Here is a 24,718-nt window from a genome sequence, read left to right as displayed (position 1 = left end):
ACGACAGGGAGCTACAAACTTAAGTTCCACAAAACTACACAGCCCTCGCTGTGTCGCCCTTCGCTTCCCTGGCTGGGTGAAAGGACAATAATCTGCCTGCGAGGCTCTGCTTAGTTGCTTCAAGTTGTCCCTTCCTTCCCAGACCAGATACACACAACAACAACAAAACAACAGTGTCCCGCCTTTTGCACTAAGGGATCCTTTATGAATTTCCAAAGACAGTGTGGGTGCCTTTTCAGCTGCAACCCTTCTGTCTAGACAGAAATCCTGTCCGTGACGCCAATTTTAATGTCACGATCCGCTTCTTGCGGGGTGTCGTGATGGTTCTTTTCACCGATCCCAAAAGTGCAACAAAGGCAAACAACAAGGGACTATCAGTTAATCACAACAAATGCACCTTTATTAGGGGCCAAAACAGTAAACGCGATAGTGGGGATCTGAAAGGAGATAAAAGGATAGAGAGAGAAGAGGGATATGGGAATAGCTACCAACACAGGCGAGATCCTCAGTGCTCCGGACGATGGGGATCCATCTGTCGTGTCGGGGGAGTCTTCGAAGTTCTGGTCGACTTGGGGGTCCAATTATAGTCCACAGAGGAGAGAGGGGGGGAACAAGTGTAATAATGAAAGTCCATTGTAATCGCCCCGAGGGAACAGGTGAGTCCACAGTAACCACCAAAGCAAGACGAATCCAATGAAGAATAAGTCCATTTGAATCACTGAAGGGAAACAGGTCATGTCATTAGTGGTCAGACCACCAATTTCCCCTCCTCCCTATAGCAGGGGTCTCAGTCTCAGTCCTTGGGAGGAGGGTTCTCATTTTTGTTTGTCACAGTGGTAACGAGGCAGATGAGGGGTCTTCAATGAAGGACCGCGAGAGTCACCCCAAAAGTTCATTTGGCTTAAGAACGGAGATTAGAAGCAGGCCGCGCATCAGGCTGTCCCGTGCTGGGTCCACGTCAGGTCTTTGCCAAGTCCTTGCCAAGTCCTTGCCAAGTTCTTACCAGGCCTTGTTCGGAACAGCCAGCGTGACGGTTCAGTGGTTCCACCTGTGCTGTGTCCTGTTCTAAGCCGGAACTACAGTGGGGGATGGGATTCTTTCTTGTGGCAATCGGAAGGCAGAATGGAAAATGAGGGGCTTCAGACGGGCTCTTACACCACCCCGTGACTGACGATTGCCCTCGAAAGATCTTCATCAGCAGGATTCCATGGTGTCGTCGTGGAGTCTTCAGGACTCGTCAAGTGTTGGCAGCACGTCGCAGGGAAAAGAGAAGAGGAAAAGGGAAAGAAAGAGAAAACACGAAAACTAAAACAATCACAACATATTAGTAATCACAACAAATTATAATTAAACAATAAGCAAAATACAATTAGTAAATCAATAATAGTTATTTAAATAATAATCTATATTAATCAATTAAACAATAAATTGATCAAATAATAAACCAGTATAATCAATATTAAACAGTAAAGTAACAAACCTAGTATAATCGATATTACTCAGTACAATTTTATAAACAATAAACAAAAATAATTAAAACAGTGATTAGAGCAAATCATAAAAGAAAATTATGTAAAACATATCTTCTAACCTTATAATCTTCTTGTGTCTACAGTCCTGGGAACATCTATAGTGTAAAGGATGTCGGCCAAGTGGTGTGCATTAATTATAGATGTTAATTTTGTTCATCGTTTCATCATTCTCCAATTTACAATAAGCAAGATTACTGATAAAACAAAACCAATCATAACTAAAACCAGAAGAACAACAATGGGATGGCACAATTTGTTCAGGATACCGGTGGCGGTGGGTGACCACCCGAAAAGGGTATCCCACCACTTGTGCTCAGCATCACTTTTCACCCTTTCTACAACACGATGTATTTCTTGCACATCATGATGAACAGTTACCAGAGTTTTCTGTCCATTCCCCTTGATTTTTCCTAGGATCTCTATTAGATCTTGATGAAGTAATAATTGCTTTACCAGAGTAAGGTTCATCCCAATGGGAGTAGGCAGTAGCTTGTGAATCAACGTGAGATTGGATTCTAAAAGTTCATGTGAAGTAACTGGAGCTACAAAAGAAAAATCACATCCTGCAATTTTAGTAAAGTTACAAGCACAAAAATTTGAATGATTTTTAGTATCTACTACTGTACTTTCTATAAACACAGTATCACAAGCGGTTCTGAAGCAGGCACACCCATTGTCTGTATATACAAGGACTGTTTCAGAAGTCTCGTTAGGATGAATATCAAAATGACAGCTATTTTGTTCTGTGTCCAGACAAATATCTTGAGCTACAATTGCATTACCTTCACAGATAAACCCTAGTTGTTCTCAGATGGTACAGGACTCTAAATTGACAGTTTGCCATTTGTCATCAATTTGACGGGCCCATTCTCTATGTTCAGAAGGATAGAAAGTGGGTCCATCATGATTTAATCCTAGTGCAATGATAGGGAATATCAAATGCACCGAGGCATTTCTTATGGTCAGCACAAATGCTGTGGCTGTGTTTGTGTTAGGGTCATAGGTAAAATTCACTAAATTCCACCAGGATTGGAAATCTCTTTCGAAGTCAGTGGCACTGTCCCAGACTATTTTCCTAATCTCAGTAGGAAAAGTGCCTTCTTCACCTTCTCTTATAATTGAGGCAGCAACTGACTGCATCCATAATTGAGCCTGGATACAGCTAAGAGCTAAGGAAACGTTGCTTTGTGTGGCATTAAGTCCATCAATTATCAATTTGCTATTATTTACATTTATCTTTTCCCAATTTGGTAGAATGTTTGATAGCAACCACTGATGTGTTCCCAAGGCTGATAAGGACGATTGCAGTGGTTGTTGTATTTTGGTTAAATCTTTAGTTGTGGAAGCCAATTTATTCATTAATACTTCTGAATCAATACTATTTAGGATTCCCAATCCTGTCCCCACAAGACCAGTTACGTCTCTTGGCACCCGGTTTTTAGGAGGGTTCCACTGTCGCAGCCAGGTTGTCCAACCCTGAAAAGAGGTCTGCAAAAAGGGTGAACAAGCTGGTTGTATTTCTGAGATATTGTTTTGCATCAGCAATTTGACTTGTTTAAGAGACCATAACAGATTAAACAATATCTGTTGTTGGCCAGTTTTCCTGATTATATATGGTCCAATTCCAAAGATTTTCGGGCTAAGTGTAACCAGTGGTTGGGTGGTAGGTGTCACAACATTAACATCAAGTCCTACTCCAGTATTTGAATCAATACTTTAAACTTAAAAAACAAAAACAAAAACAAAAAACAAAACAAAACAAAAAAAAGTGCTTCGGTATTTTTGGACCAAAACCAAACTACTTCTACAGTTTGTGTTAATGTGTAATTGTGCCAACAATCCTGTATGCTTGGGTGCGTACACACCTTTTTGTGCTTAAAGAGATCCTTTCACTTTTTCTGCATGCTACCACAATTAGTTCAGACCACGGCCACTCAGCTGGTTTCTGGCCATGGGGTTGTGGTAGGATGCAGAAAAGTATTACCAGTTTTATCATGGATTAGGTGGTCTTCATGTCCCTCGGGGTTCTTCTGAAAAAGTAAACACAACAGAATTCTGCTGCCGAGAGGCAGAAAAGTTAGAATGATGGAATTATCCAGCATGTATTTGTCCAATGCTCTTTCCCTAGAGCACTAGAGGCTTCCCATGCATATTTATTCAGAGGGGGTTTTAGCACAAGTGCTACTAGTCCTATAGTAAGAGAGGTCCACCAGAACAGGTTGGCCAGGGTCATGAGCTGGATTATTAGGATCATTTGGTACAGAGCATAGGAGTCAGTGTAGATGCAGACCAAAGAGGAATTCTGTGCTTCTTGTTGAAAAATACTCCAGACAGCTATCAGCTCCCCAATGTGTGTACTACCTTCTCCCTCTGTAATCATTTGCTCACCAGAGGAAAAGTGGAGGGCTTCTGCCCTATATTTCCATACTTTTCCTTCCCCTTTAGCAGAAGCATCAGTAAACCAAGAGTTTGCTGATTGTTTGGGGCAGAAAGGAGGGGTTACTTTGATTACAGAGGCAGGTTTGTCCAAGCTCTCAGTTTCTTGGATTAGTAAAGTTTTTACAGGTCCTTCTGTCATTGAGAAGAAGTTACAGTAATGTTCAAGCTGAGCATACCACTTTCTCACTAAGGCCCTCTGGGCCACCCCGTCAGGAGGGGGAGTCCCACTAGTGGCTGTCTTAATAACCTTGAAGGGGCCTCTCAATACAATTGGTTGTTTTCATGCAATTTTTTCTACTTCTAGGAAAGCTAAGATAACCATCAACAATCCTTTTTCCCAGGTAGTGTATCTTTTCTCAGCATCTTTGGAACCACGGGAGTAAAAACCAACAGGTCTTGTCAGACCCTCAGCACCCCGCTGCCATATGTGTACTGACAGCCCTGAGGAGGCAAATCCCCATTCCACCTGGAAAGGATCTGTAGGATGGATAGGGGTCACTGCTTGATGAGCTGTTGCTTCAAAAATCAGCAATTGCAATGCTGACTCCTGAGAAAGACTCCAATCCCATTTCACCCCTTTCCTCAACAAGTCATAAAGGGGAACAAATGGGTCCTTCTGCTTACTAGGAAATCTAGCTGGTCTTTCTACAGGAGATACAGCTGCTATCGTTTTTTGGAAGGAGAATTGCTGTAGGTTTGAGTGATTCTGGAAGCCCACAAATTAAAGGGTCATTATCTTGGGCTTCACAGGTAATTGCATCAGGGATTCAAAGCCAGGAATTAATTTCTTTTTGTGAGTCATTTGCAGGCAAGCAGCTTTGTGCACATTTTCCAAGAGTTGGTCGGGGGTACTAATTCTAGCTATGGGATCTCCCCTTTCCAAGGGGCTTGTTCCCCCGGCCCAAAAAGCTGCACGCTGTGTCAGGGACCATGTGTCACCTTTCTCTCCTGTTGTTAAGAAGACACCATGTCCCCAATACCCAGTGGCTTCCTGTTCAGTTAATTGAATTTGATCACCACCAGTGAGGGACACCCGGAAAACACATTCTGTTTCTGATTCATGTGGAGGCTGTCCATATTCCCTTTTAAGCTTAGCTAGCTCGGTGGCAGTGTTTAGTTGTGATGGTATGTGTTTGGCTGTGATGTGAGGTTCGAGATCATCATCACTGAGATAGTTCTACTCTGTTTTAATCAAGGGTCTCAAGTGGTGGCAGCAATGTTCCCCACAATTACTTGCTGCTTCAAGTTCTTGATGAGGATAGATTTGTTTCATGTGAGGAGTTTCCTTCTCCTCAAGCTCTGTAGAGGAATCAGCATGATGTGATTTGTTAATATGTTCCTCTGTTAAGGCAGCTCGCAATGCATAGATCACATCTTTTGCTTCATAGAACTGTTTTGCAAAATTTCAACTAGATTTTGAAGGGAGTCTATTATAGCATGTTCCTCACTTCTTCGCTCGAAGCCATTTTCTATAGCTGCCGTAAGACAAGCTCCCAAAACTGAGCATGAGATAGTTTTATTTTTGCCCAGTTTGAATTTTGTTTCATGTTGTAATGAACACACTCTATCAATAACATTTTCTAAGTTCAACCAATTACTCTGCGCCCATTTTTCTCCTTCCGTAGAAGGTCTGGCATTGTGTTTGGCTAGTAGTGCATAAAATTCAGCTTTAATTTCAAGGCTAAGATTGTCACTCATTTTGTGAAGGGACCAAAACCACGACAGGGAGCTACAAACTTAAGTTCCACAAAACTACACAGCCCTCGCTGTGTCGCCCTTCGCTTCCCTGGCTGGGTGAAAGGACAATAATCTGCCTGCGAGGCTCTGCTTAGTTGCTTCAAGTTGTCCCTTCCTTCCCAGACCAGATACACACAACAACAACAAAACAACAGTGTCCCGCCTTTTGCACTAAGGGATCCTTTATGAATTTCCAAAGACAGTGTGGGTGCCTTTTCAGCTGCAACCCTTCTGTCTAGACAGAAATCCTGTCCGTGACGCCAATTTTAATGTCACGATCCGCTTCTTGCGGGGTGTCGTGATGGTTCTTTTCACCGATCCCAAAAGTGCAACAAAGGCAAACAACAAGGGACTATCAGTTAATCACAACAAATGCACCTTTATTAGGGGCCAAAACAGTAAACGCGATAGTGGGGATCTGAAAGGAGATAAAAGATAGAGAGAGAAGAGGGATATGGGAATAGCTACCAACACAGGCGAGATCCTCAGTGCTCCGGACGATGGGGATCCATCTGTCGTGTCGGGGGAGTCTTCGAAGTTCTGGTCGACTTGGGGGTCCAATTATAGTCCACAGAGGAGAGAGGGGGGGAACAAGTGTAATAATGAAAGTCCATTGTAATCGCCCCGAGGGAACAGGTGAGTCCACAGTAACCACCAAAGCAAGACGAATCCAATGAAGAATAAGTCCATTTGAATCACTGAAGGGAAACAGGTCATGTCATTAGTGGTCAGACCACCAATTTCCCCTCCTCCCTATAGCAGGGGTCTCAGTCTCAGTCCTTGGGAGGAGGGTTCTCATTCTTTGTTTGTCACAGTGGTAACGAGGCAGATGAGGGGTCTTCAATGAAGGACCGCGAGAGTCACCCCAAAAGTTCATTTGGCTTAAGAACGGAGATTAGAAGCAGGCCGCGCATCAGGCTGTCCCGTGCTGGGTCCACGTCAGGTCTTTGCCAAGTCCTTGCCAAGTCCTTGCCAAGTTCTTACCAGGCCTTGTTCGGAACAGCCAGCGTGACGGTTCAGTGGTTCCACCTGTGCTGTGTCCTGTTCTAAGCCGGAACTACAGTGGGGGATGGGATTCTTTCTTGTGGCAATCGGAAGGCAGAATGGAAAATGAGGGGCTTCAGACGGGCTCTTACACCACCCCGTGACTGACGATTGCCCTCGAAAGATCTTCATCAGCAGGATTCCATGGTGTCGTCGTGGAGTCTTCAGGACTCGTCAAGTGTTGGCAGCACGTCGCAGGGAAAAGAGAAGAGGAAAAGGGAAAGAAAGAGAAAACAGGAAAACTAAAACAATCACAACATATTAGTAATCACAACAAATTATAATTAAACAATAAGCAAAATACAATTAGTAAATCAATAATAGTTATTTAAATAATAATCAATATTAATCAATTAAACAATAAATTGATCAAATAATAAACCAGTATAATCAATATTAAACAGTAAAGTAACAAACCTAGTATAATCGATATTACTCAGTACAATTTTATAAACAATAAACAAAAATAATTAAAACAGTGATTAGAGCAAATCATAAAAGAAAATTATGTAAAACATATCTTCTAACCTTATAATCTTCTTGTGTCTACAGTCCTGGGAACATCTATAGTGTAAAGGATGTCGGCCAAGTGGTGTGCATTAATTATAGATGTTAATTTTGTTCATCATTTCATCATTCTCCAATTTACAATAAGCAAGATTACTGATAAACAAAACCAATCATAACTAAAACCAGAAGAACAACAATGGGATGGCACAATTTGTTCAGGATACCGGTGGCGGTGGGTGACCACCCGAAAAGGGTATCCCACCACTTGTGCTCAGCATCACTTTTCACCCTTTCTACAACACGATGTATTTCTTGCACATCATGATGAACAGTTACCAGAGTTTTCTGTCCATTCCCCTTGATTTTTCCTAGGATCTCTATTAGATCTTGATGAAGTAATAATTGCTTTACCAGAGTAAGGTTCATCCCAATGGGAGTAGGCAGTAGCTTGTGAATCAACGTGAGATTGGATTCTAAAAGTTCATGTGAAGTAACTGGAGCTACAAAAGAAAATCACATCCTGCAATTTTAGTAAAGTTACAAGCACAAAAATTTGAATGATTTTTAGTATCTACTACTGTACTTTCTATAAACACAGTATCACAAGCGGTTCTGAAGCAGGCACACCCATTGTCTGTATATACAAGGACTGTTTCAGAAGTCTCGTTAGGATGAATATCAAAATGACAGCTATTTTGTTCTGTGTCCAGACAAATATCTTGAGCTACAATTGCATTACCTTCACAGATAAACCCTAGTTGTTCTCAGATGGTACAGGACTCTAAATTGACAGTTTGCCATTTGTCATCAATTTGACGGGCCCATTCTCTATGTTCAGAAGGATAGAAAGTGGGTCCATCATGATTTAATCCTAGTGCAATGATAGGGAATATCAAATGCACCGAGGCATTTCTTATGGTCAGCACAAATGCTGTGGCTGTGTTTGTGTTAGGGTCATAGGTAAAATTCACTAAATTCCACCAGGATTGGAAATCTCTTTCGAAGTCAGTGGCACTGTCCCAGACTATTTTCCTAATCTCAGTAGGAAAAGTGCCTTCTTCACCTTCTCTTATAATTGAGGCAGCAACTGACTGCATCCATAATTGAGCCTGGATACAGCTAAGAGCTAAGGAAACGTTGCTTTGTGTGGCATTAAGTCCATCAATTATCAATTTGCTATTATTTACATTTATCTTTTCCCAATTTGGTAGAATGTTTGATAGCAACCACTGATGTGTTCCCAAGGCTGATAAGGACGATTGCAGTGGTTGTTGTATTTTGGTTAAATCTTTAGTTGTGGAAGCCAATTTATTCATTAATACTTCTGAATCAATACTATTTAGGATTCCCAATCCTGTCCCCACAAGACCAGTTACGTCTCTTGGCACCCGGTTTTTAGGAGGGTTCCACTGTCGCAGCCAGGTTGTCCAACCCTGAAAAGAGGTCTGCAAAAAGGGTGAACAAGCTGGTTGTATTTCTGAGATATTGTTTTGCATCAGCAATTTGACTTGTTTAAGAGACCATAACAGATTAAACAATATCTGTTGTTGGCCAGTTTTCCTGATTATATATGGTCCAATTCCAAAGATTTTCGGGCTAAGTGTAACCAGTGGTTGGGTGGTAGGTGTCACAACATTAACATCAAGTCCTACTCCAGTATTTGAATCAATACTTTAAACTTAAAAAACAAAAACAAAAACAAAAACAAAACAAAACAAAAAAAAGTGCTTCGGTATTTTTGGACCAAAACCAAACTACTTCTACAGTTTGTGTTAATGTGTAATTGTGCCAACAATCCTGTATGCTTGGGTGCGTACACACCTTTTTGTGCTTAAAGAGATCCTTTCACTTTTTCTGCATGCTACCACAATTAGTTCAGACCACGGCCACTCAGCTGGTTTCTGGCCATGGGGTTGTGGTAGGATGCAGAAAAGTATTACCAGTTTTATCATGGATTAGGTGGTCTTCATGTCCCTCGGGGTTCTTCTGAAAAAGTAAACACAACAGAATTCTGCTGCCGAGAGGCAGAAAAGTTAGAATGATGGAATTATCCAGCATGTATTGTCCAATGCTCTTTCCCTAGAGCACTAGAGGCTTCCCATGCATATTTATTCAGAGGGGGTTTTAGCACAAGTGCTACTAGTCCTATAGTAAGAGAGGTCCACCAGAACAGGTTGGCCAGGGTCATGAGCTGGATTATTAGGATCATTTGGTACAGAGCATAGGAGTCAGTGTAGATGCAGACCAAAGAGGAATTCTGTGCTTCTTGTTGAAAAATACTCCAGACAGCTATCAGCTCCCCAATGTGTGTACTACCTTCTCCCTCTGTAATCATTTGCTCACCAGAGGAAAAGTGGAGGGCTTCTGCCCTATATTTCCATACTTTTCCTTCCCCTTTAGCAGAAGCATCAGTAAACCAAGAGTTTGCTGATTGTTTGGGGCAGAAAGGAGGGGTTACTTTGATTACAGAGGCAGGTTTGTCCAAGCTCTCAGTTTCTTGGATTAGTAAAGTTTTTACAGGTCCTTCTGTCATTGAGAAGAAGTTACAGTAATGTTCAAGCTGAGCATACCACTTTCTCACTAAGGCCCTCTGGGCCACCCCGTCAGGAGGGGGAGTCCCACTAGTGGCTGTCTTAATAACCTTGAAGGGGCCTCTCAATACAATTGGTTGTTTTCGTGCAATTTTTTCTACTTCTAGGAAAGCTAAGATAACCATCAACAATCCTTTTTCCCAGGTAGTGTATCTTTTCTCAGCATCTTTGGAACCACGGGAGTAAAAACCAACAGGTCTTGTCAGACCCTCAGCACCCCGCTGCCATATGTGTACTGACAGCCCTGAGGAGGCAAATCCCCATTCCACCTGGAAAGGATCTGTAGGATGGATAGGGGTCACTGCTTGATGAGCTGTTGCTTCAAAAATCAGCAATTGCAATGCTGACTCCTGAGAAAGACTCCAATCCCATTTCACCCCTTTCCTCAACAAGTCATAAAGGGGAACAAATGGGTCCTTCTGCTTACTAGGAAATCTAGCTGGTCTTTCTACAGGAGATACAGCTGCTATCGTTTTTTGGAAGGAGAATTGCTGTAGGTTTGAGTGATTCTGGAAGCCCACAAATTAAAGGGGTCATTATCTTGGGCTTCACAGGTAATTGCATCAGGGATTCAAAGCCAGGAATTAATTTCTTTTTGTGAGTCATTTGCAGGCAAGCAGCTTTGTGCACATTTTCCAAGAGTTGGTCGGGGGTACTAATTCTAGCTATGGGATCTCCCCTTTCCAAGGGGCTTGTTCCCCCGGCCCAAAAAAGCTGCACGCTGTGTCAGGGACCATGTGTCACCTTTCTCTCCTGTTGTTAAGAAGACACCATGTCCCCAATACCCAGTGGCTTCCTGTTCAGTTAATTGAATTTGATCACCACCAGTGAGGGACACCCGGAAAACACATTCTGTTTCTGATTCATGTGGAGGCTGTCCATATTCCCTTTTAAGCTTAGCTAGCTCGGTGGCAGTGTTTAGTTGTGATGGTATGTGTTTGGCTGTGATGTGAGGTTCGAGATCATCATCACTGAGATAGTTCTACTCTGTTTTAATCAAGGGTCTCAAGTGGTGGCAGCAATGTTCCCCACAATTACTTGCTGCTTCAAGTTCTTGATGAGGATAGATTTGTTTCATGTGAGGAGTTTCCTTCTCCTCAAGCTCTGTAGAGGAATCAGCATGATGTGATTTGTTAATATGTTCCTCTGTTAAGGCAGCTCGCAATGCATAGATCACATCTTTTGCTTCATAGAACTGGTTTTGCAAAATTTCAACTAGATTTTGAAGGGAGTCTATTAGAGCATGTTCCTCACTTCTTCGCTCGAAGCCATTTTCTATAGCTGCCGTAAGACAAGCTCCCAAAACTGAGCATGAGATAGTTTTATTTTTGCCCAGTTTGAATTTTGTTTCATGTTGTAATGAACACACTCTATCAATAACATTTTCTAAGTTCAACCAATTACTCTGCGCCCATTTTTCTCCTTCCGTAGAAGGTCTGGCATTGTGTTTGGCTAGTAGTGCATAAAATTCAGCTTTAATTTCAAGGCTAAGATTGTCACTCATTTTGTGAAGGGACCAAAACCACGACAGGGAGCTACAAACTTAAGTTCCACAAAACTACACAGCCCTCGCTGTGTCGCCCTTCGCTTCCCTGGCTGGGTGAAAGGACAATAATCTGCCTGCGAGGCTCTGCTTAGTTGCTTCAAGTTGTCCCTTCCTTCCCAGACCAGATACACACAACAACAACAAAACAACAGTGTCCCGCCTTTTGCACTAAGGGATCCTTTATGAATTTCCAAAGACAGTGTGGGTGCCTTTTCAGCTGCAACCCTTCTGTCTAGACAGAAATCCTGTCCGTGACGCCAATTTTAATGTCACGATCCGCTTCTTGCGGGGTGTCGTGATGGTTCTTTTCACCGATCCCAAAAGTGCAACAAAGGCAAACAACAAGGGACTATCAGTTAATCACAACAAATGCACCTTATTAGGGGCCAAAACAGTAAACGCGATAGTGGGGATCTGAAAGGAGATAAAAGGATAGAGAGAGCGAGAGAAGAGGGATATGGAATAGCTACCAACACAGGCGAGATCCTCAGTGGTCCGGACGATGGGGATCCATCTGTCGTGTCGGGGGAGTCTCCGAAGTTCTGGTCGACTCGGGGCTCCAGTTATAGTCCACAGAGGAAAGAGGGGGGGAGCAAGTGTAACAATGAAAGTCCATTGTAATCGCCACGCGGGAACAGGTGAGTCCACAGAAACCACCAAAGCAAGACGAATCCAATGAAGAATAAGTCCATTTGAATCACTGAAGGGAAACAGGTCATGTCATTAGTGTCAGACCACCAATTTCCCCTCCTCCCTATAGCAGGGGTCTCAGTCTCAGTCCTTGGGAGGAGGGTTCTCATTCTTTGTTTGTCACAGTGGTAACGAGGCAGATGAGGGGTCTTCAATGAAGGACCGCGAGAGTCACCCCAAAAGTTCATTTGGCTTAAGAACGGAGATTAGAAGCAGGCCGCGCATCAGGCTGTCCCGTGCTGGGTCCATGTCAGGTCTTTGCCAAGTCCTTGCCAAGTCCTTGCCAAGTCCTTGCCAGGCCTTGTTCGGAACAGCCAGCATGACGGTTCAGTGGTTCCACCTGTGCTGTGTCCTGTTCTAAGCCGGAACTACAGTGGGGGAAGGGATTCTTTCTTGTGGCAATCGGAAGGCAGAATGGAAAATGAGGGGCTTCAGACGGGCTCTTATAGCCTCTCATTCACACACATTCATCCCCCCTTTATTCGCCCTGTAATGCAAAGGATCTCCCAGTTGCCGAGCCGTGGTGTTAAAAACAGGCAAATTCAGAGCCAGAATATGTTAAAAAAATTTGGGCCTGTTTATTAAAATCACAGACAGCTGGGGACGAGGTCCCAGGATAAGCCCAGGACCTCAGCGGCAAGCCAGAAAGTAACAACGTGCAACAGTAACTGTGCACAGGCACAGGGTGTTTCCTTGGCAACCAAGTCCGCGGAAAGACCCGGGGTGGCCAGCACCCGGGGTTATTAAAGTCTCTGGAGGCCGTCAATTGGTGCGTTCTTGATCCTCTCGTTGATTGGCTCCTTTTCTGGTCCTTGATTGGTTTATAAGATGGTGCATTTCTGGCCAATCATTCCTGAACTTCGAGGCACCATTGGTTGGTCTGTTCCTCCAATAGCAGGTTGGACTGATGATGTAGTTCTCTGATGCACCTGGCCTCCCCCCCCTTGATTGGCAACTGTGCACCAACATTTAACTAAGGGTACATATTAAACTTCGTAACTAACAGTAACTCACAACCACTTACTACATTAACAATTTAACAATTCATTACATTGACAATTGGTTACATTAATTAACAATTACCTACACCCCATCACCACTCCCACCTATTAAAACGAGTTTATTTGTAACAACTCCCCCCTCTAAATCTTTGATCGGGCTTTAGCCCGCATCAAACCTTTAATTTAAACAGGAGCATCATAAACTTGGTAAATTTTTCTTAATTTCTGGTACTTTTCATAGGTCTTCTTAGCAGTTTCAGAGTTCTTTCCCAGTTTATTTTCTTGTATGATCATGATCTTCTCGATCTTCTCTCTGCTTAAGCTTTCTAGGGAATTCTGCACAATGTTAGTTATCAACCGAATTAAACAAGGTATTAAACAAGGAAGTAGAATAAGACTTATTAAGGCACCTCCTACAATCAATAAAACCTTCTTCCACCATTCTCCCCCTAAGAGGTTATCCCACCAATTTAATTTTATTAGAGGGCTCCATCTCTGGACTGGGACATGTGCCAATTTCCTAATCCTGGTTGTAATATTTTTGATAAGATCTCCATAATCATCAATTTCAATACAACACTCTGATGAATTAAATTTACCACAGACCCCACCTTCTTCTGCCAATAAATAATCTAATGCTAATCGATTTTGGTAGATAGCCGTCCTCATTTGGCGGTTTTGGGTAGAGATCAGATCTAAGACCATGGCCGTTTCATTGGTTATGATTTCCAACACTGCCTGTAATCTAATAATTCTATTTAACATATAAATGGGAGTTCGGTACCCCCACGACCCATCTTGGGCCCAGGTGGCAGGGCCATATGTCTCGATTATTCTTTCTGGAGGCCACTCTTCTTCCCCCCACTTTTGAGATCCACCAATTAAGTCTCTTCTTTTACGTTTTAATTCATCATATAAGGGAATTCCTAGATGTTGACTTCCGTCTCTGGGCAGTAAAAAGAAAGAAGGTTTTATAATACCTAGTGTACAACTTCCTGTCCAATCTTTAGGCAACATTACATATGCCATTCTACCACAAAGCCAAAATAACTCATTTGGGGCTCTCCAGAATTTATGATGTTCTACAGAAGTGACCCCATTTTTACTCCAAAACTTGTACATTTGGGGATCATCATGGAAAGGGTTGGGATCTGTGGTAATACATTCATATAACTTTTCCTTTTGAATATAAGAACATCCCTGTTTTTGTTTTCTGGACCAATAGAGGTGAGGAGCCCCAGGAATCCACCATTGGTGGGTATCGTTGGTAACTAGATATCGCTTACAGGATAACTCACCCACATATGAAATGAACTTAGAAGATCCCTTCCTCCACAGACATTCCTCCCCGATTACCTCAGATTTTAAATTCCATACTTCTTCGTCATTCCTTTTATCTTGCACAGGTGATGACCTTTGGATTCTCATCTTATTCTTCATTAACCTTAAGATCTCCTTTGGACTCAGTGCAATTCCTTCCCATGGCCAAATTTCTGCTGTTCTAGTGTCTCCACAAATCCAACAGTTAGTTATATTAAATTCATGGCTTATCTTTTCCACCAGGTCTAAAAACAGATTTTTCCCACCTAGAATCTTGAGTCCTGCTCCTTTTCTTATTACCCCTTTCACTTCCTTTTCTTTTATAAAGTCAGGCTCGTGAACCTCTTTTGCTTTCTCCTTTTTCTCTGGCTTCTTCTCCAAACATATCCATTTTTCCCTTGTAGGGCATTCTCCCAACAGTTTTTGTTTATGATTTCCTATGTTTTCGGAGAGCCAATAGGTTGTACCGTCCTCTACACATGTCGTTAATTGTAAAAAGTCAATACAGTTGGGACTCGGATTTGTATGAATTCTTAGGACGGCACTCCGAGAGTCTCCTGCATAAAGTGGATAGTAACATCTATCACAGGGGTCTATCTGACTTCCCTGGATGTTTATCACTGTTAGCAGTGCTAACAGCAACAAGGGTCCGGTACAGGGCACTCTCCCAACCTCCATATTTTTCGGGAAGGCCTATGGTATATCTGCCTTGTGGCAAGAGTGTATCCTGACCCGGTCTTGCCCCTTGTAATATGATCTTACCGTTACCTCCTCCTGCAGTGACTTACTTCCCTCCTTGTATTGACTTGAGTGTTTCTTTTTAGGGCCTGATTACTAAATGAGTGGGAGGATGCTCTATTCTTTGGGATCTGCAATAAAAAGATACCAGAAATTTGACGCAAGTTATAATAAATACTTCAATACTAACAATTTAAACTTTTAACACTAATAACAAGTTAGAATAATTATTTAAATAATAGGTAACAATTAATAAATAATATCTGAACAGTTCATAATAGATTAAAACCCTGCTCTTCTTCTTATTTCACTTCTCTTGAGGTTTTCTCTTTAAAGTCAGTTTTGTGTCAGATGTATTGATCACTGTCCACTCAGTAGGAGCTTGTACCGGACCTTTGACTCTTGTGACATGTGTCCATCCTCTTTCTTGGGTCCTTACTGCAGTTTCAGTAGTTAAGAGAACCTGGAAGGGACCCTCCCACATGGGAGATAATGGCTGTTCTTTCCACACCTTTATTAAAACCCAGTCTCCCGGCTGAAACGAATGAATTTTAAAGTCAATTGGGGTACTTTGGGGAAGATATCCGTTTTTCCTTAATTCCTCTAAGGTATTCGCAATCACTTGTACATACTTCTTGGTACTCTGTTCTCCCTCTTCGTAAGTCCCTGTGTGGTCTGAGACAGTTAGGAATGGCAACCCAAACATCATTTCATAAGGAGAAATGCCAATATCGGCTCTTGGTTTTGTTCTTATTCTCATTAGTGCTAATGGAAGACATTTTAACCAGTTCATTTTTGTTTCCTCCACCAATTTGGTGAGTGTTATTTTTAAGGTTTGGTTCATTCTCTCCACTCTTCCTGAGCTTTGAGGTCTCCACGGGGTGTGAAGTCTCCATACTATTCCTAAAGCCTCTGTTATCTGATGTAAGACCTTGGCTGTGAAATGTGGCCCTCTGTCTGAATCAATAATGTTTACAATACCATATCTCGGTATGACTTGTTCCAGTAAGATCTTACTAACCACTCCTGCTGTAGCTCTTGTAGTTGGAAATGCTTCAACCCAATGAGTCAGATGATCTATTATCACTAATAAATACTTAAACTTTTGGACTGGGGGAAGTTCAGTAAAATCAATTTGGACATTTTGGAAAGGTCTCTGGGCCAATTCTCTTCCACCCAGTGGGGCTTTTCTCATTACTTTTCTATTTACTCTCTGACAAATCATACAATCTCTTGTGATTATCTTAGCTACTTCAAATATACCAATGCATACATAAGTTCGCAGAAAATGATCGCACAAGGCCTGGGTTCCCCAGTGGGTTGAAGCATGCAAATTCTCCAAAATTTTCCTGGCTAGCGCTTTGTTTAATACCTGTCTCCCATCTGGCATTCTCCACTTCCCTCTTTCATCTCTTATTCCCCCATGTTTTAGCAACTCTTTTTGTTCTTGCTCACTAAAAATTGGGTTTTCTTTATTATCTCTGTCCCCCAGATTGACTAACTGCAGGATTTTCTCTTCTTTTTCTAAGGCAGCCTCTTTAGCTGCTCTGTCTGCTAAATTGTTGCCCTGCACCTCTTTAGAAGTTCCTTTCTGGTGACCTTTTATATGTACCACTGCAATTTCCAAAGGGTCTTTGAGAGCTTCCAACGTTTTCTTGATTAGCTTTTCATGGACTAGGGTCTTGCCTTTAGAGTTTATAAACCCCCTTTCTCCCCAGATCTTACCAAACGTATGTACTACACCATAGGCATATTTGGAGTCAGTGTAAACAGTTCCTTTCTTGTACTTTAACCACTGCAGCCCTTTTAGTAAAGCATAAACCTCACAACACTGTGCAGACCATTTTGCTGGAAGCCTCCCTTTTTCTATAATTTCCATACTCTTACCATCTATTACTGCATATCCTGACATTCTCTTCCCCTCCTTTACCCTGGAAGAACCATCCACAAACAACACTTCTCCTTCTGGTAATGGCTGCTCTTGCAAATCTTCCCTTACTTTGGTCTGCAAATCTATGACTTCTATACAACAATGTTCTAAATTTTCTTGTGGCTCTCCATACAAAAATTGGGCTGGATTTTGAACATTCGTTGTGGCTAATTCTAAATTCTCAATATTGGTGAGCATCAATTCATATTTTAACAGCCTGCTGTCTGTAATCCACTGACTTGCTCTCTTACTCAATATAGTTTTCAAATCATGAGGTGTATACACTTTGATTTTGCTCCCAAATGTTAGTTTGTATCCCTCCTCTACCAAAGCTACAGTAGCAGCCACTGATTGTAAACATGTAGGCCATCCTCTCACTACCGGGTCTAATAGCTTAGACACATAAGCTACTGGTTTTCTATCTCCGCACCACTTTTGGACCAATACTCCATATGCAATACCTTCTTCTACATTTATAAACAACTCAAAGGGTCTGTCTAAATCAGGTAAACTTAAAACTGGTGCTGTCACGAACTTTTCTTTCAACTCTTGTAACTTCTGCTCATCTTGCTCATTCCAATCTAGAGGTTCTTCTTCAACTAATTTATCATATAGGAACTTGACCAGTTTAGTATGCCCATCAATCCACAATTTACAATATCCGATTAACCCCAACAATTTCCTTACATCCCTTTTTGTTTTCGGTGCAGGTAGGGAGAGGATCCCTTGAATTCGCTCAGCTTCTAATTTCTTGTATCCTTTCCCAATCAGATGACCTAAATATTTCACTTCCTGTTCTACAAATTGGAGTTTCTTTTTTGACACTTTTAAACCCTTTTCCCCAAAAAAGTTTAATAATTTCACTGTTGTTACTTGAACCTGCTCCCTCTGTTCCCCTGACACCAACAAATCATCAACATATTGCAGAATTTGGGTATCTCCCACCGGTTGAAACTGCCTTAACAATTCTTCCAAAGCCTGGCCAAACAAATTTGGGGATTCTGTAAAACCTTGGGGTAGCCGGGTCCATTGGAGTTGTTGTTTCCTTCCTGTTTCCTCATCCTGCCACTCAAAGGCAAACCAACTTCTACTTTCTTCAGCTAGAGGACAAGCCCAGAAGGCATCTTTCAAATCTATCACACTGAACCATGCATGTTTCGGTGGTACCTTACTTAGAAGTGTATACGGATTGGTTACTACAGGGTACCGTGAAATTGTCTGTTTGTTCACCTCCCTTAGATCTTGGACTAATCGGTAAGTACCATCTGATTTCTTTACCGGTAATATTGGCGTGTTATGGGGAGACATGCATGGTTCTAGGATTCCATCTTTAATCAATTCTTTTATAACTGGAGCTAGTCCTTGTTTCCCTTCGGCCGAAATAGGATATTGCTTTACTCGAATTGGTGAAGTTCCTGGTTTCATTTTTACTTCTATGGGGGGTATATCGAGTAGGCTGCGGCCTCCCCCTTCTGCCCAGACTTCGCTATTGATTTCATTTTCATCCTCCGACTTGAGAACCAGCATCTCCGCTACCATCTTTCCCTCTTTAGGGATTACCCCTACCCCTAATTGCACCTGTAGGTCTCTACCTAATAAATTACATTCCAATTTAGGCATATATAACAAATCTACATATCCTTCTCTTGAATTTCCTTTAACCACAACTTGCTCTATTACCGATACTTCAAAAGGCTCATTACTAGCACCTCTCACTTTACACACTCTTTGACTCAATTTACAACCTTTTGGGAACCGTGAAACACATGACCTATCAGCCCCAGTGTCAACTAAAAATTCAAATTCTTCCCCCTGGGGACCTATTTCCAAATTTATCAAGGGCTCCAACTTATGCTCACCCATTTTCCCCAGGGGATAGAGCCCCTGACACCCCTAATCATCATTTTCTCCAATCTCCGTTTCTTTGTACAGTCTCCTGTCTTTCCTCCATTTCTTACACTCCTTCCTAAAATGACCTTTTTCACCACAATAAAAACATTTCCCCTCCCAGGAGTCTGCGTCCTGCCCTCGAATCTCCTCCTTCCTTGATTTTTCCCTTCCCTTTGGCTCTTCCCTTTCTCTGTCCTGACTCTCCCTAGCTATTGCAACCATAATTCTAGCCTTCGATTTCATCTTTTCTTCCTCCCTCCTCAAATAAACTCTCTGTGCCTCCCTTAACAATTCATTCATGCCTTTTTCCTGCCATTCTTCTATCTTCTCTAACTTCCTTCTAATATCTGGCCATGCTCTAGTTACAAATTGCACCTTTACCAACACTTTCCCTTCTGTGCTCTCTGGATCCACACTGGAATATAATTGAAAATTTCGCCTTAGCCTATCTAACCAGGCATTTGGGGTTTCATCTTTCTCCTGCTGGCTATCAAAGGCCAGCTTTGCATTACTAGTCCGGGGGACCGCTCCCCGGATACCTTTAATAACCAAAGACCTATAACAATTCATATTTCTACGGCCTTCTTCCGTATTTGGATTCCAATCAGGTGGAGTGAGAGGCATCTTCTCTTCACCCCGCGGCCCGGCCCTATTCTCTTTCTCCCATGCTTTTATGCCTGCAACCCGAATGAAATGCATTTCCTCTGAAGAAAAGAGAATACCTAAAATAGAATTCATTTCCTCCCAAGTATATGTACTTGAACCTAAAAACTGATCAACTTGATCAGCAACTCCTATAGGGTCTTCCAATAGGGGTTTAAGTTCTTTCTTAAAACTTCTCACCTCTGAGCCCGTCAAAGGTACATTTACAAAACCGATTCCCCCCTGGACACCTCCCATCGGAACCTCTCTCAAAGGTAATAACCTTTCTCCTGCTTCCCCCTTTTGGAAGCTCCTCTCAACTTGCGATCTAGTATTATAATGATGACTACCTGAGATTGCAATCCTCTCTTTTGGTCTTACAACTCTTTCGCACTCACAGTTGTGAGTTGCTACCCTCTCCAAGCTACTCTGTTGAGTTTGTGTAAGATTTTGTGTGGGAGGCAGAGGGAGGGCGACAGGGATGGAGAGAGGCATGGGAGAAACTGCTGGAGGGGGGACTGTCGGTGAAGCCAGAAGAGTATGACAAGGTGCGGGTTGGGCAGGAAGGGATGCTGATGGAGTAGAGTGGGAGACAGGTTGAGCAGGGAGGGGCCCTGAAGAGGTAGGAGGGGAAATAGGCTGAACAGGAAGGGATGCTGGAGGAGCCGAAATGGGTTCAGGTTGGATAGGAGGGGGTACTGGAGGAGGAAGATAGTCCAATGGATCCCATTTTTGCTTAAATTCTTCTTTTCCCTCTTTTATTTCTTTGCCCACTCTATACATTCGAACCTTTTTATCCCAAATTTCATTTTCCAGCCAACAGGCTGCATATTTGATTTCCTCCTCATCTAGTACTTCCCTTGAATTAACATATTTATTTAAAGCTAGACATAACCATTTTTCTTTTGACCCATACCAAGGCCAATTAACAGGTCCTTCTTGAATGTTCTTTTGTGGCCATATTTCAATACAATAATGTATCATTTTTATCTTATCCAATTCCTTTAAAGTTTTATCATGGTCCCAATTCTCTAACATTTCCCCCAATGGACTGTCTTGTGGTATGTCTTTCAATTTCATTTTCTTAGCTTTTCCCTTATGGGTACGCTTACTTGCACACTGACCCATAACTATAAACAACTTGTATCAATTTAACTAAATAGACAACTTCGCAATAAGTCACTGTGTAAACTTTAAAGGAGAATGACAATCCAAAAGGATTTACAATAAAAAGAACAACTAAAATTTAAACATAAATCAATAGGAGACCCCGTGGGAAAATTGAATACCGTGGGAACGAAAATAATGACCCGTGGGAAAATTAGATGCCGTGGGAACCAAGACTCAAAACAAACCAAAATGGCTGATCAGCCGGAAGTCTTTTCAGATGTCTATCACTCACTCCCAAACCACTCCCCTTCTCGAGGGGAGTACCCCAAAAGCAACTAAAATGGCTCCTCTGAGCCACCCACACTCACACACACGCACCCTGTAAAACAACCACTCCCCTTCTCGAGGGGAGTACCTCAAAAGCAACTAAAATGGCTCCTCTGAGCCACCCACACTCACACACCCACACTATCAATGACTTAAAATCTGTGTACTAGAACAACAAAATGTCGGCTCTTCAACACAACCTCACAAGATACCCTCTGACACGAACAGAAATCCTAACCCAAAGATATAAGCTGACAAAACGCCAAAAAACTCTCTACTCCAAGGAATGTACACCTCAATCACTTAAAGCAAAAAGATTACACATAATACCACAAACAATACTGCAAAATACCAAATTGGTATTTTTGTGTTAAAACAAATAAAACAACACAATATAATAATCCAATAAATAACACTATCGGTAACAACAGACAAAATAAACGTACTTGATAATATCGACCACAAAATTCCAATTAAGAGCAAATCACACATAGACGAGACAACTTATATAAACTAGAACAAAATAATATCCCTAACTGACAGGTTCTAAACCCTCCCTCCTACCCCTAATGGATAGAGGGACTTCTCCTAGCCGGCGGCCTTTTGCCTTCCCCGGCCCGTCGCCGTGCTAGGAGGAATTTCCCCTTGGCCAGACCCCCTGGCCTAGGGTCCTATTCCCCTCTGGTCAGGCTCCTACTCCCTCCCCCTGCCAAAGGAGGGACAATCCCCCAACCGGTGGCCTCACTACCAGTAGGTCTCCGGTTGAGAGTCTTTAGCCCACCCCAGAGGTCCTAGTTCCTCAAGATGCCCGGGACACTTCCCGTGCTCACCTTGAGGAACTGCCCTTCAGATTGCTTGAGCCGGTGGAACTCCCCTGCGCCCCCCTTGTTCACTCCCCTCCCAGCCAGCCGCCCCAATGCCTGTCACTGTACTAGGAGGCCCGGTTCCGAAGGTCTTTCTAGCAAGCCAGAAAGTTTCTGGCAAGCCAGAAAGTTATCCCTACCAACCACCACCTTCGGTTCCTTCGTTTTCGGATCAAGGGTCCAGGGACCGTCCACCCCCCTCCCAGCCAGCCGCCCCAATGCCTGTCACTGTACTGGGAGGCCCGGTTCCGAAGGTCTTTCTGGCAAGCCAGAAAGTTATCCCAACCAACCACCACCTTCGGTTCCTTCGCCTTTTTGGCTCAAGCAACCCCTAGGAGCCCCCACCACCCTGGGGGAACGGGAGCCTACGCGGGTGAGGGCAGGAGAAAAGGAGGTACTCCCCCTTCACCCACGCTAAGGAGGGTCCCTCGGGGTTCCACACTCACTCCAATGCTTTATTCCAATCGCTTCCCTCCGTTCCCGGCCGGCCCCCTCGCGGGAGTCCGAAAACGCGGTACTAGGAGGTCCACTGTCGCTTCGGGAGTCTGAGATGTCAGCCCCCGTCTCACTCACTCTCCACGCATGAGCGTACCCCCTTATGCCTGCCCCACTCGCAACGCCTACCTGTGCGTTGCGAGCCCCGCTCCCTCTCGAAGGGCCTTCTCAGTCTGGGTTGCCGGGTCCTCAGTTGTCTCTCGGGTGTAGCCAGCAACCAACCGTCTTCGGTCTCGGAGAAATCCAAGTTCGGGCAGCAATAAAAAAAAACGCTGGACCGGTCTTCCCGGACCCGTCCTTCTCCAGGACCGCCTCTGGGGCGTGGCTATCCCGGACGAGCCCCCAATCTGTTAAAAACAGGCAAATTCAGAGCCAGAATATGTTAAAAAAATTTGGGCCTGTTTATTAAAATCACAGACAGCTGGGGACGAGGTCCCAGGATAAGCCCAGGACCTCAGCGGCAAGCCAGAAAGTAACAACGTGCAACAGTAACTGTGCACAGGCACAGGGTGTTTCCTTGGCAACCAAGTCCGCGGAAAGACCCGGGGTGGCCAGCACCCGGGGTTATTAAAGTCTCTGGAGGCCGTCAATTGGTGCGTTCTTGATCCTCTCGTTGATTGGCTCCTTTTCTGGTCCTTGATTGGTTTATAAGATGGTGCATTTCTGGCCAATCATTCCTGAACTTCGAGGCACCATTGGTTGGTCTGTTCCTCCAATAGCAGGTTGGACTGATGATGTAGTTCTCTGATGCACCTGGCCTCCCCCCCCTTGATTGGCAACTGTGCACCAACATTTAACTAAGGGTACATATTAAACTTCGTAACTAACAGTAACTCACAACCACTTACTACATTAACAATTTAACAATTCATTACATTGACAATTGGTTACATTAATTAACAATTACCTACACCCCATCACCACTCCCACCTATTAAAACGAGTTTATTTGTAACAGTGGGGGCTTTTAGCCACTCGGCACGAAACTCGGATAGCTGGTACATCTGAGGGTCCACCAGAAGAACGGGAGGGACACTCGGGCTGCTGAAATCCTGCTCGTTGATTGAAGGGTCGCAGAAGGGGCAAACAGGGAGACAACGAAGCAGAAGGGAGGCAGATTCCGAGAGCCCCGAAGGGCGGGGTGAGGATTCTTTTACTGCGTAGGGGTAGGAGGGTTTAGCATTCGAGGGTACAATCGGGAGAAGGCTAAAGGGAGGGGAAATATAACATTAACCAGTGGGGAAAAGGGAAAGGAGTGTTCTTGGTGGAAGAACCAAAGGGGAAACGTGGAACAGAGAAGATTCTAGGCTAAGGGGCAGACTTGAACTATAACTGACAGGACAGGGGGAGGGTACAATTCTCTTACAAAAGGGGGTGGAGAACTCATACAACTGCTGTTTCCCATGGCAACCCTAGACTGCCTTCCCCAACCCCTCCTCCTACACCAGTGACAGCTTTTCACACTGAAGGGCAGTGCTATTGTATAACAAACACTTAACTCTTAGCCCAGCCGGGCTCGCTGGCTACTTTTGCAAGCTTTTTACCAACTAGCGATGCTTGTAAGCGGTGCTTGTAACTCCTAGCTTGTACCACGCTCCCACTAGCTGCGCTATCAGCTAGCGGCGTTCAAAGCAGCTCCTCAAACCGCGGCTTGTGCCCGCGCGCCCGCTGCGCTATCAGCTGGGCTGCGCCTAAAGCACCTTTGCAAGCCCCGACTTAAGCCCCGCGCCGCGCTCCCCCAGCTCGCCAGAGACAGCCCGTGCCACGCATGCGCACCACCCGCTCTATCAGGTAGAGTGCGCACTACCCGCACTATCAGGTAGTGTGGCTGAGAGCTGCCCCGCGCATGCGCACTACCCGCACTAGCAGGTAGTGTGGGCTGAGAGCTGCCCTGCGCATGCGCTCCCTAGCACCGCCGCGCCGCGTCTCTGTATCGTAGCAACGCCGCACCGTTCCACTCACACATGCACACACACGCACAAGCACGCACGTCCGGACGTAACAGACACACTACACTGCAATCGGGACACACACCACACACTGAAATCGCGATTTCGCCCTCCCCGAGCCGCGCTATCAGCTGGGGAGGTCCTCCCGCCGCCGGCCTCTCCCCCGATGGCGGTCTGCTTGCAAGCCCCTAGGCAAACCTGCGCGCAAAAACATCTTTTTGCGACTTATCAGTGCCAACCTTAAGAAAATAAATTAATACATACCGCTTTCATCCGCTAGTCGACGGGCCGTGGTCTGCTCCCCGCAGTGTACAGCCGAGGCGCAGAGTCCCTCCGGGGAAAAGCCCCGTGGCGCCTGAGGGTGT

The 24,718-nt window shown here is 43.9% G+C and overlaps 1 protein-coding gene and 2 long non-coding RNA genes across 19 annotated transcripts; all 3 read right to left on the bottom strand.

Annotated features, from left to right (window-relative positions):
* Positions 1–378: 378 nt before the first annotated feature.
* On the bottom strand, positions 379–3,987 carry LOC128786636 (uncharacterized). 8 transcript variants are annotated; one of them, XR_008430395.1, is made up of 3 exons: positions 1,986–3,987; positions 1,592–1,726; positions 379–1,305 (listed from the first exon to the last, which is right to left on the bottom strand). It is a non-coding gene; the product is annotated as an uncharacterized LOC128786636 (long non-coding RNA). The 8 variants fall into 8 exon arrangements; XR_008430394.1 differs by having other exon boundaries at positions 1,592–1,627; XR_008430397.1 differs by having other exon boundaries at positions 1,592–2,074; positions 2,639–3,984.
* Positions 3,988–6,149: 2,162 nt separating this feature from the next.
* LOC128786670 (uncharacterized) lies at positions 6,150–24,707 on the bottom strand. Of its 10 annotated transcripts, none has more exons than XR_008430433.1 (7): positions 24,618–24,707; positions 11,870–12,099; positions 8,002–9,276; positions 7,674–7,762; positions 7,281–7,415; positions 6,693–6,994; positions 6,150–6,406 (listed from the first exon to the last, which is right to left on the bottom strand). It is a non-coding gene; the product is annotated as an uncharacterized LOC128786670 (long non-coding RNA). The 10 variants fall into 10 exon arrangements; XR_008430424.1 differs by having other exon boundaries at positions 6,150–6,994; positions 8,002–8,090; positions 8,326–9,276; XR_008430422.1 differs by having other exon boundaries at positions 6,150–6,994; positions 8,002–8,707; positions 9,084–9,276.
* LOC128786632 (endogenous retrovirus group 3 member 1 Env polyprotein-like) lies at positions 12,776–22,664 on the bottom strand. Its single transcript, XM_053940002.1, has 3 exons — positions 22,535–22,664; positions 15,199–15,279; positions 12,776–14,598 (listed from the first exon to the last, which is right to left on the bottom strand). Exon 3 carries the CDS (start codon positions 14,528–14,530, stop codon positions 13,274–13,276), a length of 1,257 nt encoding a protein of 418 aa, XP_053795977.1. The 5' UTR covers positions 14,531–14,598; positions 15,199–15,279; positions 22,535–22,664; the 3' UTR covers positions 12,776–13,273.
* Positions 24,708–24,718: the final 11 nt, after the last annotated feature.

This window comes from Vidua chalybeata, chromosome 1, assembly GCF_026979565.1.
Source record: "Vidua chalybeata isolate OUT-0048 chromosome 1, bVidCha1 merged haplotype, whole genome shotgun sequence".
NCBI classification, from domain to species: domain Eukaryota; kingdom Metazoa; phylum Chordata; class Aves; order Passeriformes; family Viduidae; genus Vidua; species Vidua chalybeata.
The sequence above is the reverse complement of the archived record's forward strand: the minus strand, read 5'-3'. Positions and strand labels throughout refer to the sequence as shown.

Bases quoted from the DNA above. Each gene is read 5' to 3' on its own strand.
- LOC128786632 (XM_053940002.1), bottom strand. From the start codon at position 14,530: ATGAAGAATAAGATGAGAATCCAAAGGTCATCACCTGTGCAAGATAAA.